Source organism: Indicator indicator, chromosome 9, assembly GCF_027791375.1.
Source record: "Indicator indicator isolate 239-I01 chromosome 9, UM_Iind_1.1, whole genome shotgun sequence".
Classification (NCBI taxonomy): domain Eukaryota; kingdom Metazoa; phylum Chordata; class Aves; order Piciformes; family Indicatoridae; genus Indicator; species Indicator indicator.
The window spans coordinates 19,843,710-19,866,523 of record NC_072018.1 but is presented as its reverse complement, the minus strand read 5'-3'; the positions used below and the strand labels follow the sequence as shown (position 1 = coordinate 19,866,523).

The following is a 22,814-nucleotide window of genomic DNA, read 5'->3' as shown; positions in this document are numbered from 1 at the left end:
CAAGCAGCGGATTTGGTCCTGGTCCCAGAGTGGAAGAGAATTGGCTCTGCCTTTTCCAAAACAAGGACTTGTCCCCTGGGTTGCTTGGTGCTTTTATATCTTGTCTCCATGGCAGCGATCAGCTGGCATGACTGATAGAAGAGGCCCTATTCATTGGCCTGGGTTAATCTCGGTCAGCTGGCTGTGGTGGGTGCCACGACAGGCAGAGCAACTGCTGCAACAGGCAGCAAAGAGGCAAAATGGCTCTTGCTCTCCTCTTGGCAGCAGTCCTGGGACTTCTTATTCTCAGGGCTGTTTTGTTTCCACTGAGAAACCCGAGCTCCCCTCCATGCATCAGGAGCTGGATCCCTTGGTTTGGAGCTGCATTTCAGTTCGGGAAAGCTCCTCTGGAGTTTATAGAGCAAGCTAGAAGCAAGGTAATGGCTGTGGCAGCATGCCTGTTTGTGGGTGCTTGATTAGGGTGGCTGCCTGCAAGGGGAAAGGCAAGGAGAAACTTCTGCATTGTCTGCCACTTTCCTGTCATGTTTTGTAATGCCAGGAGCATTTAGCTCATGAAAGATCAGCTTTGTATAACTAACTGTTGCTAAACAGTGAACCTGATCCAGGCATGATCTCTGTGCTGTGATCATCCTGTTTGGACCCAGCACTCTGCTGTTTTGCTTTTGCAGTCTGGCTACATGTTAATCTTGGTTTCAGATAATAAGGCAAGCCCTATGCTAGGGTCTAGGACCAGGAGATTAATTATTGTGTGCCTAAAGTTAGGTGATATTTCTGAGTACTTCATGGTGTCCCCTGCATGCTTGGCAGGCAACTTTTTCCATTCAGAAAAACTTAACAAAGATGAGTGGGAAGATTTGCCTCCTGGACACACCTTTCTTTCTCTGGTCTGTCTGATAGAGAAAGTCTAAATGATTAGCTGAGATTTCATCCTTAATTTCTAGACAGCTAATACTAACTGACATAAACCCCAGCTTCTTGTTTTCATTTGGTGGTGGTATCACCTGCTGCTGACAAAATACAGTGAGCCTGAAATGGTCAATACTTGAAGGATCACACAGCCCATTACTTGCAAAACATTAGCTAAAACTGAAATCACTGTAACATCCTGAAATTTGAAAAAGGTATTAAGAATTACCATGTTTAAAACTTGTTTTCTTGTTTTGAACTGTTGCATATCATATTTTAAGTACTTCTACTACAGCCATGGTTGTTACAAACTTGTGGTTTCAAATGAAAGCAGAAGTTTAACTGTAATCAACTGATGTAAGAGGTGTGGTCTTTTATTAAAGTACATTGGGTGCACCATAGAGTAAATTCATGTGTATAATCTAGAGTTGCTTGGTTTCTTTGAGCTTAGCAGACCAGTTTTGATCTTCTATTACTGTGTCTTTCCTATATCTTTCATCTATACATAACTTGATCAGTTGCTTGTCCATTCATCGTAGGGTGGAAATGTAGGACTAGAAGAAAACTGATTCCAGTCCATTCTACTATTTCAGCAAATATGACATATAATCCTTTAAATAAATTGATCAAGACTCACTTTAATACTTACAGTATATCTCTGACTCTTCTGATAGGAGGCTGTTAAAGAACCTCCTTATTCTACTGAAAACAGTAGAATGACAACCAGAATAAAGCAACCTACCAAAATGCCCTTTCTAGTGCAATCCCAATCCCTTTTGGGAACAGATGTTTCACAATGAATGAAGATTGCTTTAGTGGCCTTTTTCCCCAGGAAGCTTTATCTCTCTTGGACAAGATTTTAAAACAAACATGAAAGAAGAGTCCCTTTTTGGGGATGAGCAAAACTTTTGCATAGTAAAGATGTATTGAAGGAGCAGCTGAGGGAACTGGGGTTGTTTAGCCTGAACAAAAGGAGGCTCAGGGGAGACCTTCTTCCTCTCTACCACTACCTGAAAGGAGGTTGTAGAGAGGTGGGTGTTGATCTCTTCTCCCTAGTAACAAGTGATAGGAGGAGAGGAAGTGGCCTAAAATTGCAGCAGGGGAAATTTAAGTTGGATATTAGAAGAAACTTCTTCAATAAAAGGATTCTCAACCACTGGAATAGGCTTCCCAGGGAGGTGGTTGAATCCCTATCCCTGGAGATATTTAAAAGACTCATAGACATAGTGCTAAGGAACGTGGTTTAGCACCAGACTTGGTAGAATTAGACAATTGTTGGACTCAAGGGTCTTAAAGGTCTTTTCCTTCTGAAACAATTCTATGCTTCTGTTCTATGATTCTAAATACAAATACAAGCTTAATGGCTCTGGGTCCATTAATTTGAGTATTCATTTGCCTGGAGACCCTTTAGGCTGCTGGTGATGCTATGGCAGCTGCTGCTACATCTGAACGCACCAAAACCACTTGAAGGATGTTAAAAACCCCAGATTTTGTTGGGACAGAAAATAGAACAAGAAACATTTCCAGTGTGAGAAGGCTTCCTTATATATCACCCCTTTACTGTGTGTTTGGAGACAGGACCTTTTATTTTGACTTTTTTTATTAGTCCATCAATGCAGCATCCTTTTGAACTGTGGCTTCTCCCTGTGGTCCCCTTGGTACAAGAGGGATCTTTCCATCTATCACCCCTAGTCTGGATGCCTGCCTGCAGCATGATCATCCACTGCCTCTCTGTCCATGGGGAGAGATGCTTTCTTGCTCTTCCCTTCTTCTCTTCAAACACCCCAGGCATGTCTATCTGACTCAGTCTCTTCCCACACTGGCAGGATATGTGGAGGCCTTTTTCTTCCTGCTCCCTTCTAAAGGGTTGTGCACTGTAGCATAGGACAGCCAAAGAAAACAGGTGCTGCTGCTGCCAAAGTCATTAACCGAGGGGTTGCAAAATACTGTAGAAGAAGTTGCAAAATACATCTGCAATAATTACAGGCTCCTTAACATTGCCAGAATAGGGTTAAGTGTCCTTAGTATAAGCAAGCTGCCTTCATACAATTAATGCAGAAACAGGCTCTAGGCAGTGTGAGACCTCTTCGGCTCTGTAGGGTTATTATCTTCAGAGGAGACTTTTGCAATTAGAAAATTACTCCTCTGGATTAATCCCTCAGTCTGTCAAACGACACTTATTTCTTCTTTCACAAAGAGATAGCATTCTTCTTATTGTTGTTTTGTATATATCCCTCACTGTTTTTCCTCTCAGAGCCTGGAATGGCACGCCAGATTTCCACTGCTTCCAACTTGCACTCTGCTTAAAGTTTGCTGTTTCTGTTTTCCTGCTACAGAGGGAGATGTGGGCTGAAGAATTGTCTGTTTTTCACCATGTGTCATCAGTGAGTCTAAGAAAAGAAAGGTCACCTACCCTCATAAAACTTACCATCCCTTCCTCCTAAAGCTGCCTGGCTAGTTAAAGCAGTTTTGCAGGCAGCCTGAGATGGGCAAGGTGGGCAACCAGAGCCATCATACAACATAAAACGTATGTAGAGCTACTTTCTGAGGAGTTCAGAGGTTGTGATTCCCCTCATTACCTGGCAATCGTAATAAGACATGGTTCATGTTCATCTTTGTGCACTTCCAAGACAAGGTGTGCAGGGAGCAGAAAAGGACCAGGTGCTTCCTCCTGACCTCTTGTCAGTGTGAAGCCCTGTTGGGGCTCCTGTCAAAGGTGTTTTCAATACAGTGATATGAAACCTTTCTTTGTTCCAGCATGGTCCTGTATTCACAATATTTGCTCTGGGAAAACGGTTTACTTTTGTGACTGAGGAAGAAGGAACTGAAGCATTTTTTAACTCTAAAGACTTAAATTTTGAACAGGCAGTACAACAAGCTGTCGAGAATGCAGGTAAATGAGACATAGCTCTTTTTTAATGGAAATCAGATCTAGCTACCCAGGAATATTAAAGCCCAATCCAAGCACACTGGCTTTTTGATCATGCCTTAAATGTATATCTCAATTCATGAGTATGCTACAAAATGAAGGTGAATCAAAATTCCTTCATGTGGATCCAGCACTGTAAGCCTGCAAAGTTATTTGGATTCAGTCTCAAGAGATCAAAGGTTTCTGAGCCAGAGACTTTAATCATCAAGCAACCCTAGTCTGAGATCAGGGCCTTTTCTGTAGCTAGGCACTCTGCCTGTGTGGACAGGGTTTGGAGCAATGGTATGTTGTTTTATCACTTAGTTTGAAAATCAGTTTGTTACCCTGTCATTAGAAAGGAATGAGGTATATAGCCTACCCATATTGGTGTGCTCCATCAACTCAAGCTTATATCCATGTGGAATCGCAGAGGCAGGAATTCTTACATAGTTTGGCAATTTTGGACTGTGAAATCAGAGAGAAACAAATGGGCAAAGAGATTAAATCACAGAGTCACAGAATCCCTGTGGCTGGAAGGCACTGCTAGAGATCACCTAGTGCAAGTGCCTGCTCAGACCAACATCAGCAATGGGGCTGTGTCTACCTGAGTTTTGAGTATCTCCAAGAATGGAGACTCCTCAACATCTCTGGGCAACCTTTTCCTATTGACCATCCTCACAATAAAAACTTCCCTGTGTCTCAGTGAAATCTCCTATATTCCCATTCATGTCCATTGCCTCTTCCATGAGAGAGCCTGGCTCCATCCCCTTTGTTCCCACCACCAGGTATTTGTCCCCACTGATAATATCCCCCGGAGCCATCTCTTCTCCAGGCTGAACAGTACCAGCTTGCTCAGTCTCTCCTGATATGACCCAAACCTTTTTCTTGCATTAAGTTTTTTTAATTTCAGTCAGTTTTGAAGAGTGCATACAAATCTCTGTTCATCCGCACTGTAGCTAGGGGAAAACCTCTGGATGGTTGATTCTGGTGCTGAAGCTTCAAGGGCAGGAAGATGTTGCACAGACTGCTGGAGGCAGAGGGCTCACCAAAATCTTTGCAGGGTTAGAAGGAAGCTTTCTAGGAATTTCACTCTAGGAAAATGAGGGTTAAGACAATTAAATTAGAGTTGTGTGTTACCTGTAAAAAATTTCACTCTATCTTGCAGTGAAATGCACTTCTACTCTCCAAAATGTTTCTTTCTTTCTATATTTAGTTTCTGTCCCTGCAGAAGCATTTTATCAGAACCATGGTACTCTCTACAGCATGATGAAGGGGAAAATGGGTCCTTCTAATTTGCACATGTTCACAGGAACTTTGTGTAAGGAACTGCATGAGCACATGGCACCCCTGGGCACAGAAGGTACAGGAGACCTCAATGACTTGGTAAGGTGAGTTTTGAAGCACATGGGTAAGCTATATGGGAGAAGAGATGTTACTGTAAAGCAGGTGGAACTCAGACTCTCAAAGTTGAGTCAGGACACTCATTGCTGCTTCAGCTCCAGGAGGTGCACAGAGTGGACAGGGTGTTTCTCCCAGCTAGGAGAAACATCTGAATTACCTTGGAAAAAAAAACAAAAACACAGCATCTTCAAACAAACTCTGTTGCCCAAAAGATGAGATAAAAGAATCAAGAATCAAGAATCAAGAAGGTTGGAAGAGACCTCAAGGATCATTGAGTCCAACCTGTCACCCTACACCTCATGCCTATCTAAACCATGGCACCAAGTGCCACGTCCAATCCCCTCTTGAACACCTCCAAAAGCTTCACATGTTGCTTGATCTTCATCAGGATGAAAACTTTCTCTGCATGTTTTGGGCCAAACCAAGCTCAAAACTTAAATAAGACCACCGCAACTGACTTTGCTGCCAAAACTTCATTTTTGTTCTAACCAAATAAAATTCCTTTACTGACAATTTCATGTGACAACAATACATCATCCTTCTTGATCATCTGGGACAAACCTGTATCTTGACTATCCACCAGGACTGCAAGTTGAATATTGCCTTTGGCTTGGACATGTTTCTAAGTTCTCAGGTTGTCCTTTGCTGACCTTTTCTGCATCTAATACATCTAGGATACAGATTTTATCTCCAGCTAAACCACTGAGCCACTTCAATTATTGCAGATTGGATTAATTGGAGGAAAATGTGGGGGGAAAAGGCTTTGAGACCTCCCAGCCCTCAGTCTTACTGGTCTCAATAATTGGGTGCACACCACCACATCCTATGGCATTCCTCCACCTTGTCTTCTGAGATTAAACTCATATCTGCTTCTTATGAAAAAAACCAGTCACTGGATCAGTAGTGTGCCTGGTGTGCTAATGTTGGCTCATATTTTCTTGTTATTTGCCTATCTGAATCTGTCTGTAGTCTTTTGTGATCCATCTGGCAGAGCTGGACCTGTTATGCTGTGCTGTACTGGCACCAGCACAGACTGTGGTCCACAGCAGTGGTTCTATGGGCATCCAAGTCATACATGGGGTATCCCATTCTGATGCATCCCTGATGCATCCTTGAAGACAGAGTGTGCTTCCTACTGCCATGGCTGTCATGGCACCCAAATAAGCTGTTATTTGTTTAGAATAAAAAACAAACAAACAAACAAAACCAAAACTCAACAGTTGTATGATGGATGATAAACTACAGAATCCATAAAATTGTCCACAATAAATCTAGGAGGGCTGTGGTCTATTATTATAGTTTTACAAAAGAAAAGGGTATAAGATTTGGAATGCAGTGCCCTGGGTGGCTGTTATCTAGCTGTCTCAGAACTGACTCCATAAAGCCAGCAGGTGGCTCCAGCTTCCTTGTGATCTGTAGAAAAGCAAGACCGTTAAAAGCCATTGCCTGAAAGATGTGTTTAGCAGTGACTGGACCCCAGCAAAGACTACATAAAGGTTTATCAGAGTGAAAGTATTGGCGAAGTGACCTGGAAAACGAGATTAAGTTTGCAGGATAACAGAAGAGCATTTAGGGAAAGAGTGAGATAAAAGGAAAACAATAAAAGAGTATTGTTCAGTCCAGCAAAGCTGCAGCCAGAGAAGGATTTCTCAAGGTGTCTGGTTGCAGAAGAAGTTGAGCAATGCCCAGAAGATCCACCTGGGTAATGTGAAATAAGAGGTGGTTAATGGGGAGAAGGGGACTTCAGTGCCCAGTACGTTTCTGCCACTGCTCAAGTAGCCAAATACTAACTGATAAAGTTCAGCCAAATGCAGAGAATCAGCTTGAGGTCTGTGTATCTTTTAGTCTCTGCTTAAAATCCGCAATGATGATGTGAGTGAGGCACGAGCCTTGTACCAGCCCTTCCATACTGGTGCTGTTGCCTGCGTCCCACACTTCCAGCACTGGCAATTCAGCATGCCACGTCCTGACCTAAAACTGCTCTAACAGCTTGCCTATGGCCTGTAAGTTATGGAGATCTTGTTCTTGCAGGCATGTCATGTATCCAGCAGTGGTGAACACTCTGTTTGGGAAAGGCATCTGCCCAACAAGTCAGAATGAAATCAAGGAGTTTGAAGAACATTTTCAGAAGTACGATGAAGACTTTGAATATGCTTCTCAGATACCTGAGTGCTTCCTGAGGTACTGGAGAGGAGATGATGCACGTGTTGTACCCATTACAGGCACTTTGCTTACTGGAATATCAGCTGTGAGAGACATATCCCCAAGTAGGTGATGCACTGTCTTCATCAATGGTGCACCCTTGGGTCAGGCAGGCTTTTAGCTAGGTGCTTCAAAAAAGTTCTGACCTTGCCTCATACATTTTCCTAACAAGGCATCTCTGCTCTTTCCCACACCTTAGCTGTTTTCCCACAGACTGATCCCAGGTTACCTGGCTGCACTGTGCCAGAACTGACCTTGGGCAGAGGCAACCAAACCCTGAGAAAGAGAGGAAAGTGCTTGCAGAGCCTGTCAGTGCTCTCAGGGCCATGATAGCACCTCAAAATACCCTTCAGAAATAATTGAGGATGCTCTAAAAATGTGGCTTTGATTTTCTTAGAGAGAATCATTCTTGGCAGAATTGGTCTAAACAATCTGTCCAAAGCAACAATGAAAACCTTTTGTGAAACAGATATGAAAACCTAGAGGAGTCTTGCAGTAACAGGTCCTGCCAACAAGATGAGGTCTGGCCAAGGTGAAGGTCTCAGATGTGATATTCCTCCTGTCAGTCAATACTGCTGTCAGTCAGACTGGCACTTGACTATTCATCAAGTGACTGCTGTCCAGGGCTTTTGGAAAGAAACCAAGGAGGCCTTCTCATGGAAAAAGAAATGTTGGTTTATGCTGCCTCAGTTAAGTGCTTCTTGTTTGTTTCTTTCTTTACAGGAACTGGTCTAAATCCAAAAAATGGCTTCTAAAATTATTTGAGAAAGTAGTGTCAGATGCTGAAAGGACCAACCCTCCAGAGACTGCATCCAAGGTAAACATCCAAGACTGTGAAATAAGATCACTGCATTGTATATTCTGACAGGAGGAATGGAGGTCAGGAATTATTTCATTAATGAAAGAAATACACCAAACATATCAGCTTTCACAGAATCACAGACTGCTGAGGGTTAGAAGAGACCTCTGGTGATCATCTGGTCCAGGCCCTCTGCTAAAGCAGTTCACCTAGAGCAGGTCACACAGGAATGCATCCAGGCAGGTTTGAAAGTCTCCAGAGAAGGAGACTCAAGCACCTGCCTAAAGAGTCTGCTCCAGTGCTCTGTCACCCTTAAAGAATTGTTCTTGTCCTGTTACTTGGCACCAAAATGATAGCTGTACTGACACCTACATTGGGATAGATCCCTACTTTTGAGTCCTGCTCCTCAGTTTATTTGCCACATTTCTGAGAACTGTTGTCTTCCTCTGGGGAATTATGAGCCAAGAGTTCGGAGTTGTAACCACCACTAGCCTCTGGTATTGCAGCTGCAGTGAGCAGTTGCAAGAGCTGAAAGACCCCTTCAGTTGTTTCTCTGAGGGCACTGCACTGAAAAATTTCAAAACCCTACATGTCCTATTTTTTAAAGCCTGCTGTGGAGTGAGTAGGTCCTCCAGCAGCCAGACCAGTAGAAAATAGCAGATTACTGGATTGGATGCCAAGTACCCTAAATATCGATTGTGTCAAAGCTGTGATAAGTTGTCTCCCTGGTTATTCTCCTTAGCTATGGCAGGAATTTTGTCCACACAGCTGACAAACACCATCCAGGGAATTTTGATCTACCAAATTATTACAAAACAGATCATTAAACAAACTAGCTTATGTTTAGACATTAAAAGCTTTACATACCACTATTTCTTTCATAAAACAAGCTAGAATAATGGAAAGAAGGAGAGGGCTGGAAAGAATGGTGGGAGGTAAGAAGATGCAGGAAGTAGGAGGCACAAACTCAATGTCTTAGATTGGGTGGGAGTTTGGCAAAAAGAGTGGCCAGGTTTTTTTCAAGGTCAGCCTTTTCCTCTCTGAAAAGTGGACAGGAAGCTTTCCCTTAAATTCATGGTTGCTCTCTATTTAAGGCAATACTATAAACAAAAGTTGATCTTAGAACATTACACAGTTGCAATAGTTTCAAAGAATATCAAGCTATTGAAGTTACTTGTACTTGGAACTAAGGAGTCTGCTGATATGTCAGACCATCTCTTCATAACAAGCACTTTTCTGGCAGGAGTGGAGAGAATATTTTCTTCATTTACATTCATTCAACTCGTTTAGTCCCATTTTCAGTTTTTTTAAAGTAGGTAAGTAGAGGAGGAATTAGAAAAGAGTAGAGATTTCTTCTTTCTTTCTTCCACATACGAGAAACAATAGGGAGTGAGGGAGCCAAATCCCCTGAAAACCTGAAGACAATGGAGGGTAATGCAAATATTCCAGAGACGATTAATGTGGTGCATTGACTTCTAGCCCTCTGCCTATGAGTGAGTCTCACTTTTTCTTACCAGCTGTCATCTCTACTTTGTGACTGCAAAACCACCCTAACTAACATTGCTTCTCTTTGATAAACTAGTCTTACATTATATCCTTGAATTCTAGTAAGCCCTGCCCTAAACTAGATTTTAATATGTTTTTTAAATGCATATGATTATTTTTTCTCTCTAACAGACACTACTGCAGCATCTCCTGGATAACTTGCAAGGAAAACATTTAGCTCCTAATTATGGTCTCCTAATGCTCTGGGCTTCCCAAGCAAATGCTGTCCCTGTAAGTACTTCAGTTAGAGCTTCACCTTCTCTCTATCCTGTTCGACAGCCTGTATCTGGGAAGCAAAGACTTAGAGCCAGAGGTCACACACACTGCATGTATTCCAAAGAAAGGATTATCACGCCCACATGCATCACTACAAATACACCCAGGCTGCAGTGTCACAGAAGCAATGATAAGAAAAGCTCTTCTTGTATTTTTCTTAAATTTTGATGTTCTCTGTCATAACATTTCAGGAACATATGTCTCATAGCTATTAAGAATACACTCTTTAGCTGTGAAGAGCATTTAACTCTGTTTTGAAGCATTGTGGCTGTATTATAGCAGAGACTGTATTTCAAATAGCCTGATGTTACCAACTGTAAGGAGTATCAAAACCACAATATAGAGTAGCTTCATCTGTGTGTAAATCCTTGAGTGAATTTGTCTCTTTTGCTTTGGGAGATCTGCTGTACAAATGCCAGTGTTGCTCCAGGGGGAGAAAAGCAGTATGATTCTGCAGCTTAAGTTTTGTCTATTGTTAGAAAGGGATTTGGCAGAATAATGATACATATATAAGTATGCCCAATATGTCTAACAGAGCTCAGGCTGACCAAAGACATTTATAGGAATTTCGCAGATGAAAAATACATAGCAGCAAAAACATCCTTTATTTACCATGACTACTAAGCTCTTTCCAGCACAGTTATGACTGTTACAGATGTGATCTAGAAAAAAAAAGATAGCTATTTTTATGTGTACTCCTAATGAATACATCTGTGGTTTTTGTAGACTGGATATTATTACGATTTACCCTAAAGGAATTTCATCCATTTCAGTGAGATTTTTGTGGATTCACATGCTGATATGTGAGAGGCATAGCCTACTGTCTGTTATCAGAATGACTGACATTCCTTCCACAACACTATCATCATTTACTTCTGTAATATTCATCTGTAAATAGACATACAGGTATTTAATTGTTTCTCAGAACAGTCACAACCACTGTTCTGGTGACTAGAATGATGACAAAAAAAGGCTTCTCACTGTCCAATGGGATTTTTTTTTTTACAAGCACGTTAAACCCTTTTTATCTGAAACAATTCAGTTATCCTTTCTTAGCCCATGGAGTGAAGCCACAGCATCCAAGTGCTGTACAAGAAAACTAAGCTCCCAGATTTGTTTTGCAGAAGGAGGGCTGCATCCATGTGGGGCTATTTGGGAAATAACAGTAAGAGTTCTCATCCCTCACCAGCACAGATGGCCTGTGACCAGATCTGTGTGCAGACTGCATCTCCTGCTAGCTCTGCAAGAGAAGAGGGACTCCTGGCAGTGCTGCGAGTCCTTCTGTTTTCATCCTACTTAAGAGGATTTTCTCCTTTCCTAAATTTCTTGATTTTCAACTTCATTGCATAATCAGTTAGCAAATTATTTCTAAAGGCGATATATTACGGCTTGTTTTGCTATTAATTAAAACTTTTACTGCCCATTTTCACTGTGACAATACCCTGAAAATTGTGTAACCTCTTTTAGTAATATTAGTAAGAGTTTACTATTATATTTTTCCCGTTCATGATAAATCTAACCATCCACACTGAATTAGTAATTGATTTTAACACCTAGTTATTTGAAATTAAAGAAAGGATTCTGTATTTCAAAGCTCAAAGCCAAAGCTATGTGTTCACTCAAGATAAGCACACAGCAGATGACTAGATGTAATCTCCCAGGATCTGAGCCCTTAGATGTAGATTTACCCAGGAAGCACATCTCCCCATGCTTTGCTCCCAGCTACAACAGGCACATACAAAAAAAGGAGCAAATGTTTTCACCTGCCTCTGTGGTTTGCTACAAAGATATTGTACCTGTATTCCATATCCCCTAGTTAAAGAACTTCCATCTCTGTTTAGATTGCATTTTGGACCCTCGCTTTCATACTCTCTTATCCTTCCATTTACGAGAAAATCATGGAAGACCTGGCTTCTGTTTTTGGCAAAGCAGGTAATAAATCCAATCCTGGCCTTCTGAGATTTAGAGATGATTTATTCTGATTTATTCTGCACTGGCCCAGTACACAGCACGCTTGTGGGAAATGGTTGGGAATAATGAATGCTGCTGCTAAGTGTACGACTGAGAACATGAAGTCCAGCTCTGAGTTCTTTACTCGGTGTATGCTCAAGATTTATTTTTAAGCAAAACCACTTTGGATATTAGCAAAACAAGGTAGAAAAAGAACTATATAAATTTGTCTCTTCATTCCATACTTAACATTTAGATCTAGATTTGTACTGACCACTTGTGCTTTTTTATTGCACCTTGATAGGGTCAGATAAGGTCTTTCAGTTCAGCATCATCAGAGGCTGATGAACTCATGTTCATCAGAGTTGTAGCTATTTTCTGGGAAAACAGGTCAGGAACTGTTCTTTTTTTCTCCCATTTGAGGCCAGTTTGTCCAGCCTGATTCACCCCCACATGGCTAATCTCTTTCCCTCAAAAAATAGTGACATATTGGGAGCAGTCATTCACATGTGCTCTCATGGAAGCACTTTCATGGAAGACTCTTAGTTGCCATGGGTCAAAACCACACCAAGGAACATGTCAGAAATTAATCAGTAAGGATAACACCAACCAGAGCTTAAGCCTCTCTCCTGGCCCTGTTTTAATTTCTAATGTTAGCACAACCTGAGAGCTCAGCCATGGATTCTTGTCTTGGTGCCTACAGTCCCCAAGATTTCTGTGCAGTGTCCTACCAAAGGATTGAAAATATCCAGGTTCTTTTAACTTCCAAGATGACCTTTGTTTGGCTTCTTCTGGCCAACACCATATCTACACCAACCTTAGAGTTATTTTTTTTTCAGTGACTTTACTTAAATTGTATTGAATTTGCTCTATTTATTTAATCTGAAACAGAACATTTCTGGATGCAAATAAGGTCTTAAAGTCTTGATCTATTCTAAGTCTAAAGCAAGACATGTCAGCATGTATCAAAGCAAGTATGAAATCCAGTTTTCACACAGTCTTTTTCCTCATGTCACAACAGGTAAAGATAAAATAGAAGTCTCTGAAGAGGGCCTTAAGAAGCTCCCTTTTATTAAATGGTGCACTTTGGAAGCCATACGGCTGAGGTCTCCAGGTGCAATCACCAAGAAAGTAATAAATCCAATAAAAATTCAGGTGGGCTTTGTTGTTTTTTTTTGTTTTGGTTTTGGTTTTTTTCCTCAACAGGATGCTGCTGTATGATTTGTCTGGAAAGGGGGCTCCTAAAAGATCTGGATAAAATGTAAATAGTAGAGATACTCCACAATCTCACAAATGCGTATTTTTTGTTTAGGTTTAACAGCTTTATTCATCGTCATTAATTTAAGAGTACTTTTGATATTCTTGCTTACAGTCTTACCCTCACATTTGAATTTATTTTAGATTGAAATTAATTGAGCTGGAGATACTGTGCTGACAGTACATGAAATAATAATCAGAGACAATAAATACAGTAGAGGGACAACAATTTAGCAACTAATAAAACTCCTTTTATGTTTGTCTTCTTCACTGCCATTCATAAGGGAAGTGCCAGTGTTCAGGAATATCAGAAAGCAAATATTTGGGAGGAAAACATTCTCTTAAGAAATTGGCACTCATGCCTAGTTATTAAAGTCCCATAAAGGTCTACTGGCATATGTGTCTTTCTGTGAATTTCCCTGCATTTTGAAGGAAGTGCTTAGCAAAAGATTCAGAAAAAAAACCCACAAAACTAGTTCACACATTACATCAAGAAGCAGGAAAGACAGAAATAATGTTTCTATTCTTTCTATACCTGAAAAAAAACAAATTAGAACAAAAACAAGTCCTTCTACATCGTCCACTGTTTAGGTCTTACGGGAAAAAGGGCAACAGCAGGAAGATTCAAATATGTAATACATGCACCCTCACTTCACCACCCTCACTTGCCCACTGGTAGGATCTTCTGCTGATGAAAAAAATACTAAGGCCTGTTTTATGAGCTGAACCTGTGGTTATCTCTTTTCTTAGAGATTTTTCCCCTTTTCAGAATTTCATCATCCCTGCAGGTGACATGCTGATGTTGTCGCCATATTGGTTACACAGGAATCCAAAATATTTTCCTGATCCAGAAATGTTCAAACCTGTAAGTTTTCACTCTTAGTGTGTGTGTGTTTTGCTGTCTTTTCTCCTCTTCACATATTTCACTAAAAACTTCTACTGACAAGCTAGCTTGAAGTGTGGTATTCCCCTCTGTCTGGAGGATGGCCTTTAATACATAGAAGATGTGCACAAAAAGGAGGAGCCTGTAGTAGTAAGCAAGACTTCAAAGTTAAGTTATATATATGTTCCAGATAATATGGCACTACTTTCTGTCACTTTGATCTTGATTCAAAGCCCACCATAGAAAGGCCTGCCTGATTTCACTGTTGAATCCAAGTACTCTCCTCTCCCTGTCATTTGTTTATGTAGCTCATCTCCACATATTTACCCAGGCTCACTGGTCTTTCCAGTCAGATGATTTCTGGTAGGTATTAGCTCTGCTAATTCAGTAGCTCATCTAGAGTTTCTTGATTATTATTCCACTCCAGGTGGCTCTGTGGGCAGGCATGTAACTGCTCTTTTTAGCACCATTCTCTATGGAATGGTTTGTCTTTTTTATAGAATTATATTGAGTAATTTAAACAAAACTTCCCTTCTAGCCAACTCTTCACCAGTTTGAAATGTCTCATAACAATTCCTGCCTGTTTGAAATACTGAGCAGAAACCTTTATGCAGCTTATTTCTTTAGTAACTTTATTCCTAAAAAGCAAGCTAGCTTGTTTTTTAGAAACTCACCCATTTTCCATTAGGAATTGGCATTCCAAATGTGTGACCTTGCTTCATTGCTGACAAGATGTTTTTTCTTGCTTTTATCAAATTTTGATGCTAACAGGCTTCCTTTTCAGAAAGCTGTAAACAATCTTAGCTGAAAAAATACCAAAATAAACACAAGACAGCTTCATCAGAGAAGCTGTCCACCATAAATTTCACAAGGTATTACTAGAAGGCCTTTGGTAGAGTTGTACTGAGTATCTGGAGGCAATGTCACCCAGCATTCAAGAAATTTACTTCTGTCCATTGTCACCCATCCAAAATTAGTCCATATTGTCTTGTTCCAGCCTGGTCTAGGAAGTGTCCTTGCCCATGGCAGGGGATCGGAACTTGATCTTTAAGGTCCCTTCCAATTCAAACCATTCTACGATTGCTTGTCTTGTTCCTTTTAAAGCAACTCAGGATAAAGCAAGGAGCCCTCTGAGTATGGACAGGCTGTTTTTGTTGAGAGTACTTCATCTTCTTACACACTGGCTTGGACCTGAGAATGGGGCTGTTCAATCCTTGCCTTTCTCTTGTGTGCTAGCTGATGTACTTTGGATTTTGCCTGTGCACAGCATCTTAGCAATGGTTTATGTGCAAGATGTCCATGAGCCATTTCCATGCTGTGATAGAATTTTGTGGGTGAGGGAAGGTATTGGTTGAACATTTGCTTTGAATGTGCATATATTTAAAACAAGGTGGTCACATTTCAATAGCTCAAGATGCAGGATTTAGAAAAATGGGAAGGTATAGAAGGAATGCTTTAGGGGTGACTTTGAAAACCTCTCCAGCACTTTGAGGAACCTAAGTACATTTCAAATGGGACTCACGTTTCTTTCCTTGAGGTGGTGTTGAATCCAGACTTTAGCAGTAACAGGTTGAATGCAAAAAAAAAACCAACCCAAAAAACCCCAACAAAACGCATTAGTGCAACTTTGTATTGAGGATTAGCTGTCCAAGGTCATTTTTAGCCTGAAGAAATAAAGTTAAGCTTTATTTATATAAGGCTGATTTGGAAAAAAATGTTTCTTCCCACAGGATCGTTGGACAGAGGCAAATTTAGAGAAGAATGCTTTCTTGGACAGCTTTGTGGCATTCGGAGGAGGGAAGCATCAGTGTCCAGGAAGGTCAGTGAAACAGCTGGGGTTTATTTATTCGCAAACCCTGCAGAGAACAGCTCTCTTGAACTGGGCTCCTCTTACACTTGGAGATAAAGTGTTTTCATTGCTTTGCTCTTTGTCAGTCTCCTAACATTCAGTATTATCTGGACCTTGTTTAAATTGCTTTGAAAGTGGTTTTATTCCTGGAAAAGATAGGTTAAGTCACAATGTAAAAGCAGAGTCGGAGAGTATCAAGGGATATTCCCCAGGGAAGAAAGTCAACCTAGCTACCCTACTTCTGAGCCACCAAGGGAGAATTGTTCTGCTTACAAACATGCCTGTTTACAGACACGGGCATTTAGGTTGCCGTAAACCAGTTCTAAACGAACTTAAAGAACATTTCTCTGCTCTGAGATGCTCTTTCCATTCTCTATGATGCCACTGAGATCTTTGCTAATCTTCAAACAGCTCCTCTCTGTTTGAATCTTTTCTTTGCGTTAAGGCCTACGCAATTGCATGATGGCTTAAATTGCAGATCCTGTCTCTCTTCACTCCTCCAGCAATGCCAGCCTCCATGCTTCCTGCATTCCTTCTGCTCTTTTCAATGCTCTCCTTCTTCCTGGAACAAGTCCCAGGGAGCCAGCTGCTCCTCATTTCTGTGTTCAAACATCTCTGTGCTCAATTCCCCGCCTTCAAAACCTGGTCTTCTCTACGAAGCAAGTGACCAAGAATCCTTAAATCTAGTCAATTTAACTCAAGAGTTCTAGAAAGTGTTGCAGAGGATCTGCTTTCTTGAGTCCACATAGCAGGCTGCACATGAGTGTTAGATAAACCATGAAGGAACTAAAGATACAAACAAAATTGCACTCCCCATTTTGGCATGCCAGAGGAAAGTGCTCACTCAGTGCTCTACCTCCATGACTTGTACCATATTTCTGAGCAAAATACGAGCACAGCCTCATTCCCAGCAAGGATGACAGCAGAATTCACAAGAGGCTCCTACAGGTACAGGACGAGCTGCAAAGCAATGTTTCTGAAAGCTGCTTGTTTATATATACCAACCTATTTCTTTGTCGAGGCCGTTCTCTAGACTCTGATAATATCTTTAGAATAAGTTTGTGTCTAGAAAGAAAATTCTAATATTTCTACATAGACAAAGGTGGGAAATTTTTTCTTGCTGACAGACTAAACGTCCTTTCAAACCCTTTGTCAGTCCACATGGTAACACATGCCTTCATACTTTTCAGCAATAATTTTAAAAGAATAATGTGGTGGTCTTGGAGGAAAGGAAATTAAATTGAGGGAGGTATCTAGATCCCAGGTTTCAGATTTCCTTGCCATGATGGAATGAAGCTGATATTTCAAGTTTAAGATACATTTTGATTTAATTCAGTACTGCGATTTATAATCTCAATGTATTAAACATTTAATCTCTCCTGGAAATGAAAAGCTAAGTTAATTAAACTGAAAGCTAGAAAATAGCTTACTAATCAAACATTTTAGCAAATTGACATGGGAAGAGCTCCCACAAAGCCATTTCCATGCTGTCTCTTTTACCTAAAGAAACAATTTGGGTACATTTGTCTAACAGGTGACTATTGCCTGTGTGATTATGCTTATCTTGCATGGCTCTTTCTGTTGTCTCCTACCATATGCTGGCACTGTAAACCCTTTTGCACAATGGCTGTGATTTCGTTATCAGACTCCATTTACTGTAGGACCTCAACCCACACCTGGGCTCCTGGGTTCCAGAACAATACAAATATGCATTCTGGTCTGTGATTCTATGTAGCAGGTACTGGGGTCAAGATTTCAGAAAGCATGTATTTGTCAACCTCCCTTGTCACTAAATAAATCGGGAAGGCATCAGTGACTCACAGTTTTTACAGGAAAACTGTTATAGGACTCAGTCATGAATATGAAAGACAGGTGGGAATTAAGGGCATTTAGCTGCAAGAGAGCTCACAGTTTCTTCTCAGTACAATGTGCCATGGAGAGAAGGACACACTGAAGCTCAGCAGTCATGCCTTTCACTCCTAGACTTATCCCTCCGGCCACCTTTGGCCATGTGTGTTGGATATCACCCTTGTGTCTCAGCATGTCTGCAGAGCAGAATAACACCAGGCTGCTGGGAAAAGCACTTTCATATTAGTGGTGGGAAGTGCTTCAGTCACTAATTGTTTATATCCATTGTCCGACACCGACACCAACACCGACAGATTGCACATGAACCCTGCTGCTGGTACAGACGTGTCACAGCTGGTCAGCCCACATCCAGCCATGCCTGTGTTTGAAGGACAGCCCTCTGTAAATTCAGTGCTTCCATTTTCAGGGCAACCTAAAGGCATTTCATCATTTGATTGCATCAGTTCTTCACAGAAAGAGTGATTGCCCATTGGAATAGGTTGCCCGGGGAGGTGGTGCGGTTGACGTCCATGGAGGTGTTCAGGACTGGAAGAGGCACTTAGTGCTGTGGTGTCATGGAGAAGGGGAATAGGGATGGAGGATGGTGATTATTAATTATGAATTATGAAAATATGAGTTATGAAATTATCATTTATTATTATTATTATTAATATTCAATTAATTACTTTATATATATTGATTCAGATGCACGGTTGTAATAATATAGACCATAACTGATTTAGTATTTACAATTATACCCAATTATAATATTTACAGTCAATTTCTAATTAAGGGAACGAAAGGGTACAGTTCCGCCGCTTGTCCACTAGATGGAGACTCGACAAAGCGCTTGCGGCTACTAGCTATGTAAGAGATATTTATAATGTTATCACGAGGCAGGTTAAGCTGGAAATATCACGCGGCTATGCGCGGGCGCTTTGAATAGAACGTTACTAAATGTTACACACATGAAAGATACATGCAGCAAGACAAATTGCCGGATCACACGGGCTCGCTGGGTATCTGCTTCTGCCCGAGGTTGACCCCGTTCGGGCGGCGCTTTCTTTCTCCCTCCTGGCTCTGTGGGGAGGGGCAAGGTTGGCTTTCTCTTTCCCGTGGTCTGCGGGAAGGGCAGTTCGCTTCTTTGTCCTCCCGCGGTCTGCGGGGAGGGGTGCGGCTCCCTGACCGGAGGACGGCTCAGGAGGGCCAGGTCTTTTCAGTGCTCGGCCCTACGATCAAGGACGGTTTTCCCGTAGGCAGGTCTCCGGTGGGGGGTGCGGTGACGTGATGCTTCCTCCCCTCGGCTTGGCTCGAGGTGAACTGACTGCTGCTTCTCTGGGCGACTGCTTCCGTTTAAATTATAATGGTACAGTCATTGCCTTGACTTCAATGGAGAGGCTAATCTTTGCTCTCTCTTTTCCCTCGGGGAAAATCCTGGGTGTTTCGCCCTGATATGGGCTGCGGAGCAGCTACAGGGGGTGGCTCCTTTCACTCCCGTGGTCTGCGGGGGCCACGGAAGATGCGTTTCTGCTTATTTGGCTGCTTAATTAGCTTGCAGCGTTTCTGGACAGCCAGGCTTGGGCTAGTCCTTCCCCTTTGGGTTACAGCTTACCCTCTTTGGGGCTTCCCTCAGTCCTTTTCGACTGGGTCTACGTCGCTTCTGGTGACGGGGTCACCCTTTGCAGGTCCTTGATGCACACTCCGTGGGCTGGCTTCCATGTTCGCAGAGGCTTCCGAGTACGCTTGCATGGGAAGGCTTATAGCTTACACAATCGGGAGTTGCATGATGGGTGAAAGCAAAGGAGAGAGCAACGTGGCACCAAAATGAGACAATACTTATAGACACTCGAGGCTGGAAACTAGCCAATGGGCACACTTGCCAACAACCTGCTTCCATCTATAGAAAGGTGAAGCTAGAATTATGCCCTTAGATGGACAGAGCATAGGCATCTCATTGAGATGGGTGCCTGCAGTTGTTTTGCCCCTTAGGAGACAGGCTGGCGCCTGAGTCTTTTGTCTTAACCTCCTGAAAGGAGGGTGGAAGGGGAACTTCCCAGTAAATGTTGGGACAAGTTAGCGGTATCTGGGGCATAATTCTGGGCATGTGATGCCTTCACGATACGTGGTCTAGTTGATTAATTAGGTTTAGGTGATTGGTTGCACTTGATGATCTTGGAGGTCTCTTCCAACCTGGTTATTTCTGTGTGATTCTGTGATTCTGTATGCCAGATCAGTGAGGATGGCTCAGAGGCAGGACCAAGCACCAAGGGTCCAGGATCACACCACGCCAACAGTGCAGTGACTGAAAGGAGCCCACCTTTGTATAGTGCTGCCAGCATGGAGTCTGAGTAAGCAAGTCTTGCCTGACCTGAGCTAATTTTAATCAAATTATCTCTGTGCTGCATTCCCCCTAGCTCAAGGTCACCAAAAGGCTCCGTATCTCAAGGTAGTTCCAATGCGAAATCACAGAGATAATTTGGGTCTGAAGCTACACCAAAACAAACAAGCATCCTCCCACTTCGCAGCACAGGCGGCTCAATCTGCAGATCTGGATGGCTCTGCAGGAGTAAGCTTGGGTATTGTGGGGCTTATTAGCTTCCTCTTCACACCTGCCAGGCCAAATCCAGGCTGATACCATGGGCAGTCACGTGGCCTTCTCCCCAGTGAATTCCCCAATAGCTGTTCTATCCAAGTTTTCCAGCATGTTTTGGATAATGGAAAATAAACTATGCAGAAGCGCAAGGTACTATTACTATTTTAACTAGGTGTTTAAGACTTATGTCCAAATTCTGCAAGTGAGCAATCCCATGACCAGCATAAATGCATACTGGCGCCCAAATGCAGGAAATTCTTGTACATATTAGCATTAAAAAATAATAGTCTAGAAGAGTTCACCTGAAGTTTTTTCCAAGTTGGCTAAGAAAAACCTTTCTTGAGAGTGTTACAGAAAAAAACCCATGCCCTTGGGTCTCATTCTGCATTCTAATGCTGACATATTAAATAATAACTCCCACTGTCACAGCTACTCTGATGTCATCAGGCTCCCAGCTGCATTATGTAACTTTATATAGCACCATTAGTCATATAGTCTTTTCTATATTTGACTGTATTCTCACTCCTATGAAGTTATTTCAAGTCAGAAGCATTAGAAGAACATAAATGTTTACAGAGTGGAAAAAACCATCATGATAAGGAACTGTTTTAAAAGAGGGTGTCAGAGGTCTAACATTTCACCAGAAAGAAGGGGCAGCTGCTATGATCGTGTTCTTCACCGAGTAATGAAGCTGAACCAAGCCACAACATATTTTCCTACTGAAGATAAACTTTCAGGAACAACTGAAGCATGGAATGTAAAATGTGTCAAGGACAGCCTGTTTCTTATCTGATGATAACACACATGTGATGATCAGCCTGCCCAGCCAATGTTTTCCTCCCTTTTCTTGCAGGTGGTTTGCTATCATGGAAATCCAGTTGTTCGTTGTGCTGTTGCTGTACAAATATGAATTTGTGCTTTTGGATGCAGTACCAAAGGAGGTAAAAGATTGATGCATTTATATAGCATTCCACATCTTTATATCCTTCACTCAGATGAATGACTGTGCTCAACTGTGGTTGTGTAGAATGAAGCAAAATTTTGAGAGGAGTACTAATAAAATGTAATTAAAAACTTGGTCTTCTTTGTAACTCAGAAACCCCAGAACAACTCCAACAACTGTTAGTGGGGCTGCACTGTCTATACAAGGATAGAGTATTTTGTCTTATCACTGCCTAAACATTGTGAAAGATTTTATAATCACTTTCTGCCACTCACAAAAACAATGAATATGGAACTGGATTATTCATACTTTAAGGATATGAAGTCAAATGCATCACTCACAGTGCTCTTCCACTGCATATTCAGTAGTGGAAGATTAGCATAAGACTGAAGGAGCAGCTGTGAAAGGTTTTACCATTAAGGGAGAGTGGTGAAGTCTCTGCTCTCAGCAGTAATTTCCTTCTTTATTTACACTGTGTTATTTCCATTTCTCAAAATCATTGTTTCTCACAAATATGGACTGCTGTTAAACGAGTGTGTCTACCTGTCACAACTTACATGACCCTTGGCCCTATAGCCAAAATGCCAAGAAGAAGAAAGACAAGTTTAGAGTGGCATGGGCTTTATATGATTGCCCTTTAGGCTGGAAGTTGAAAGCTCAGAGAACTTAATTCCTCAGCTTTCCTTGAAGAATGTGAGATGTTCGTTTCAACTTGTGGCAGAAAGTCTACCCAGAATATTGGGAAAGGTTGCCTCTTCCTGACTGATGGTGTGTTGCTCTCACTGGGGTTGATTGTAACTTGGGTCTCCCCCACAGGCAATTGTGCTGGTGAAGATGTTAGACACCATTAGTTTCTTAAAATTTCATGTGTTGTTCTGTGTCAAATTAAGCAGAATAAAAAGTAATCATGAAGGCTCTACTCATTGGCTTCAGCAAAGCTAAGAAACACTCTCAGTATTTGGTCTTTGGTCTTGGTTCTCTAAAACCAATGTTCGAAAGCAAAATCATAATTCCATTAACTGAACTAACTTACATGCTTCTACTGATTTTCTTCTTTTTGCAGAGCCCTTTACATTTGGTGGGGACACAGCAACCCATGGCACCGTTCCGGGTCCAGTATAAGTGCCGGGAATGAAAGCTGTCCAGCACTAGCTTACCTTCCTTTGCCAGCCATCCCTGGATGGATGGACCACTGATATGCTTCCCTATCCTACATGTTCAGATAGGTTTTCTGACTTAACAGTTCTTAATTTCAATTTTAAATGCTATCTTCAGCACTGTGGTATCCCAAACCAGTATAGCTGTAGCTGTGCTCCTCACTGGATCGCCTACCTCCCAGTATTTAAACAGTCAAGCTCTCCCGCTGCATTCATGATTTCTGGGGCAGTAAATCCAATGTACTAAAGTCACTTGCCAGACATTTAGGAGAAAAAGCAACTACATTTGGAAATCCT

At 41.8% G+C, this 22,814-nt stretch overlaps 1 protein-coding gene across 1 annotated transcript; it reads left to right on the top strand.

Annotated features, from left to right (window-relative positions):
- Positions 1–239: 239 nt before the first annotated feature.
- LOC128969032 (24-hydroxycholesterol 7-alpha-hydroxylase) lies at positions 240–22,495 on the top strand. Its single transcript, XM_054383714.1, has 12 exons — positions 240–416; positions 3,664–3,799; positions 5,028–5,202; positions 7,247–7,396; positions 8,141–8,234; positions 9,894–9,992; positions 11,879–11,969; positions 13,009–13,142; positions 14,014–14,109; positions 15,858–15,946; positions 21,271–21,358; positions 22,424–22,495. The coding sequence occupies exons 1-12, from the start codon at positions 240–242 to the stop codon at positions 22,493–22,495; spliced, it is 1,401 nt and encodes a 466-aa protein (XP_054239689.1).
- The last annotated feature ends 319 nt before the right edge of the window (positions 22,496–22,814 follow it).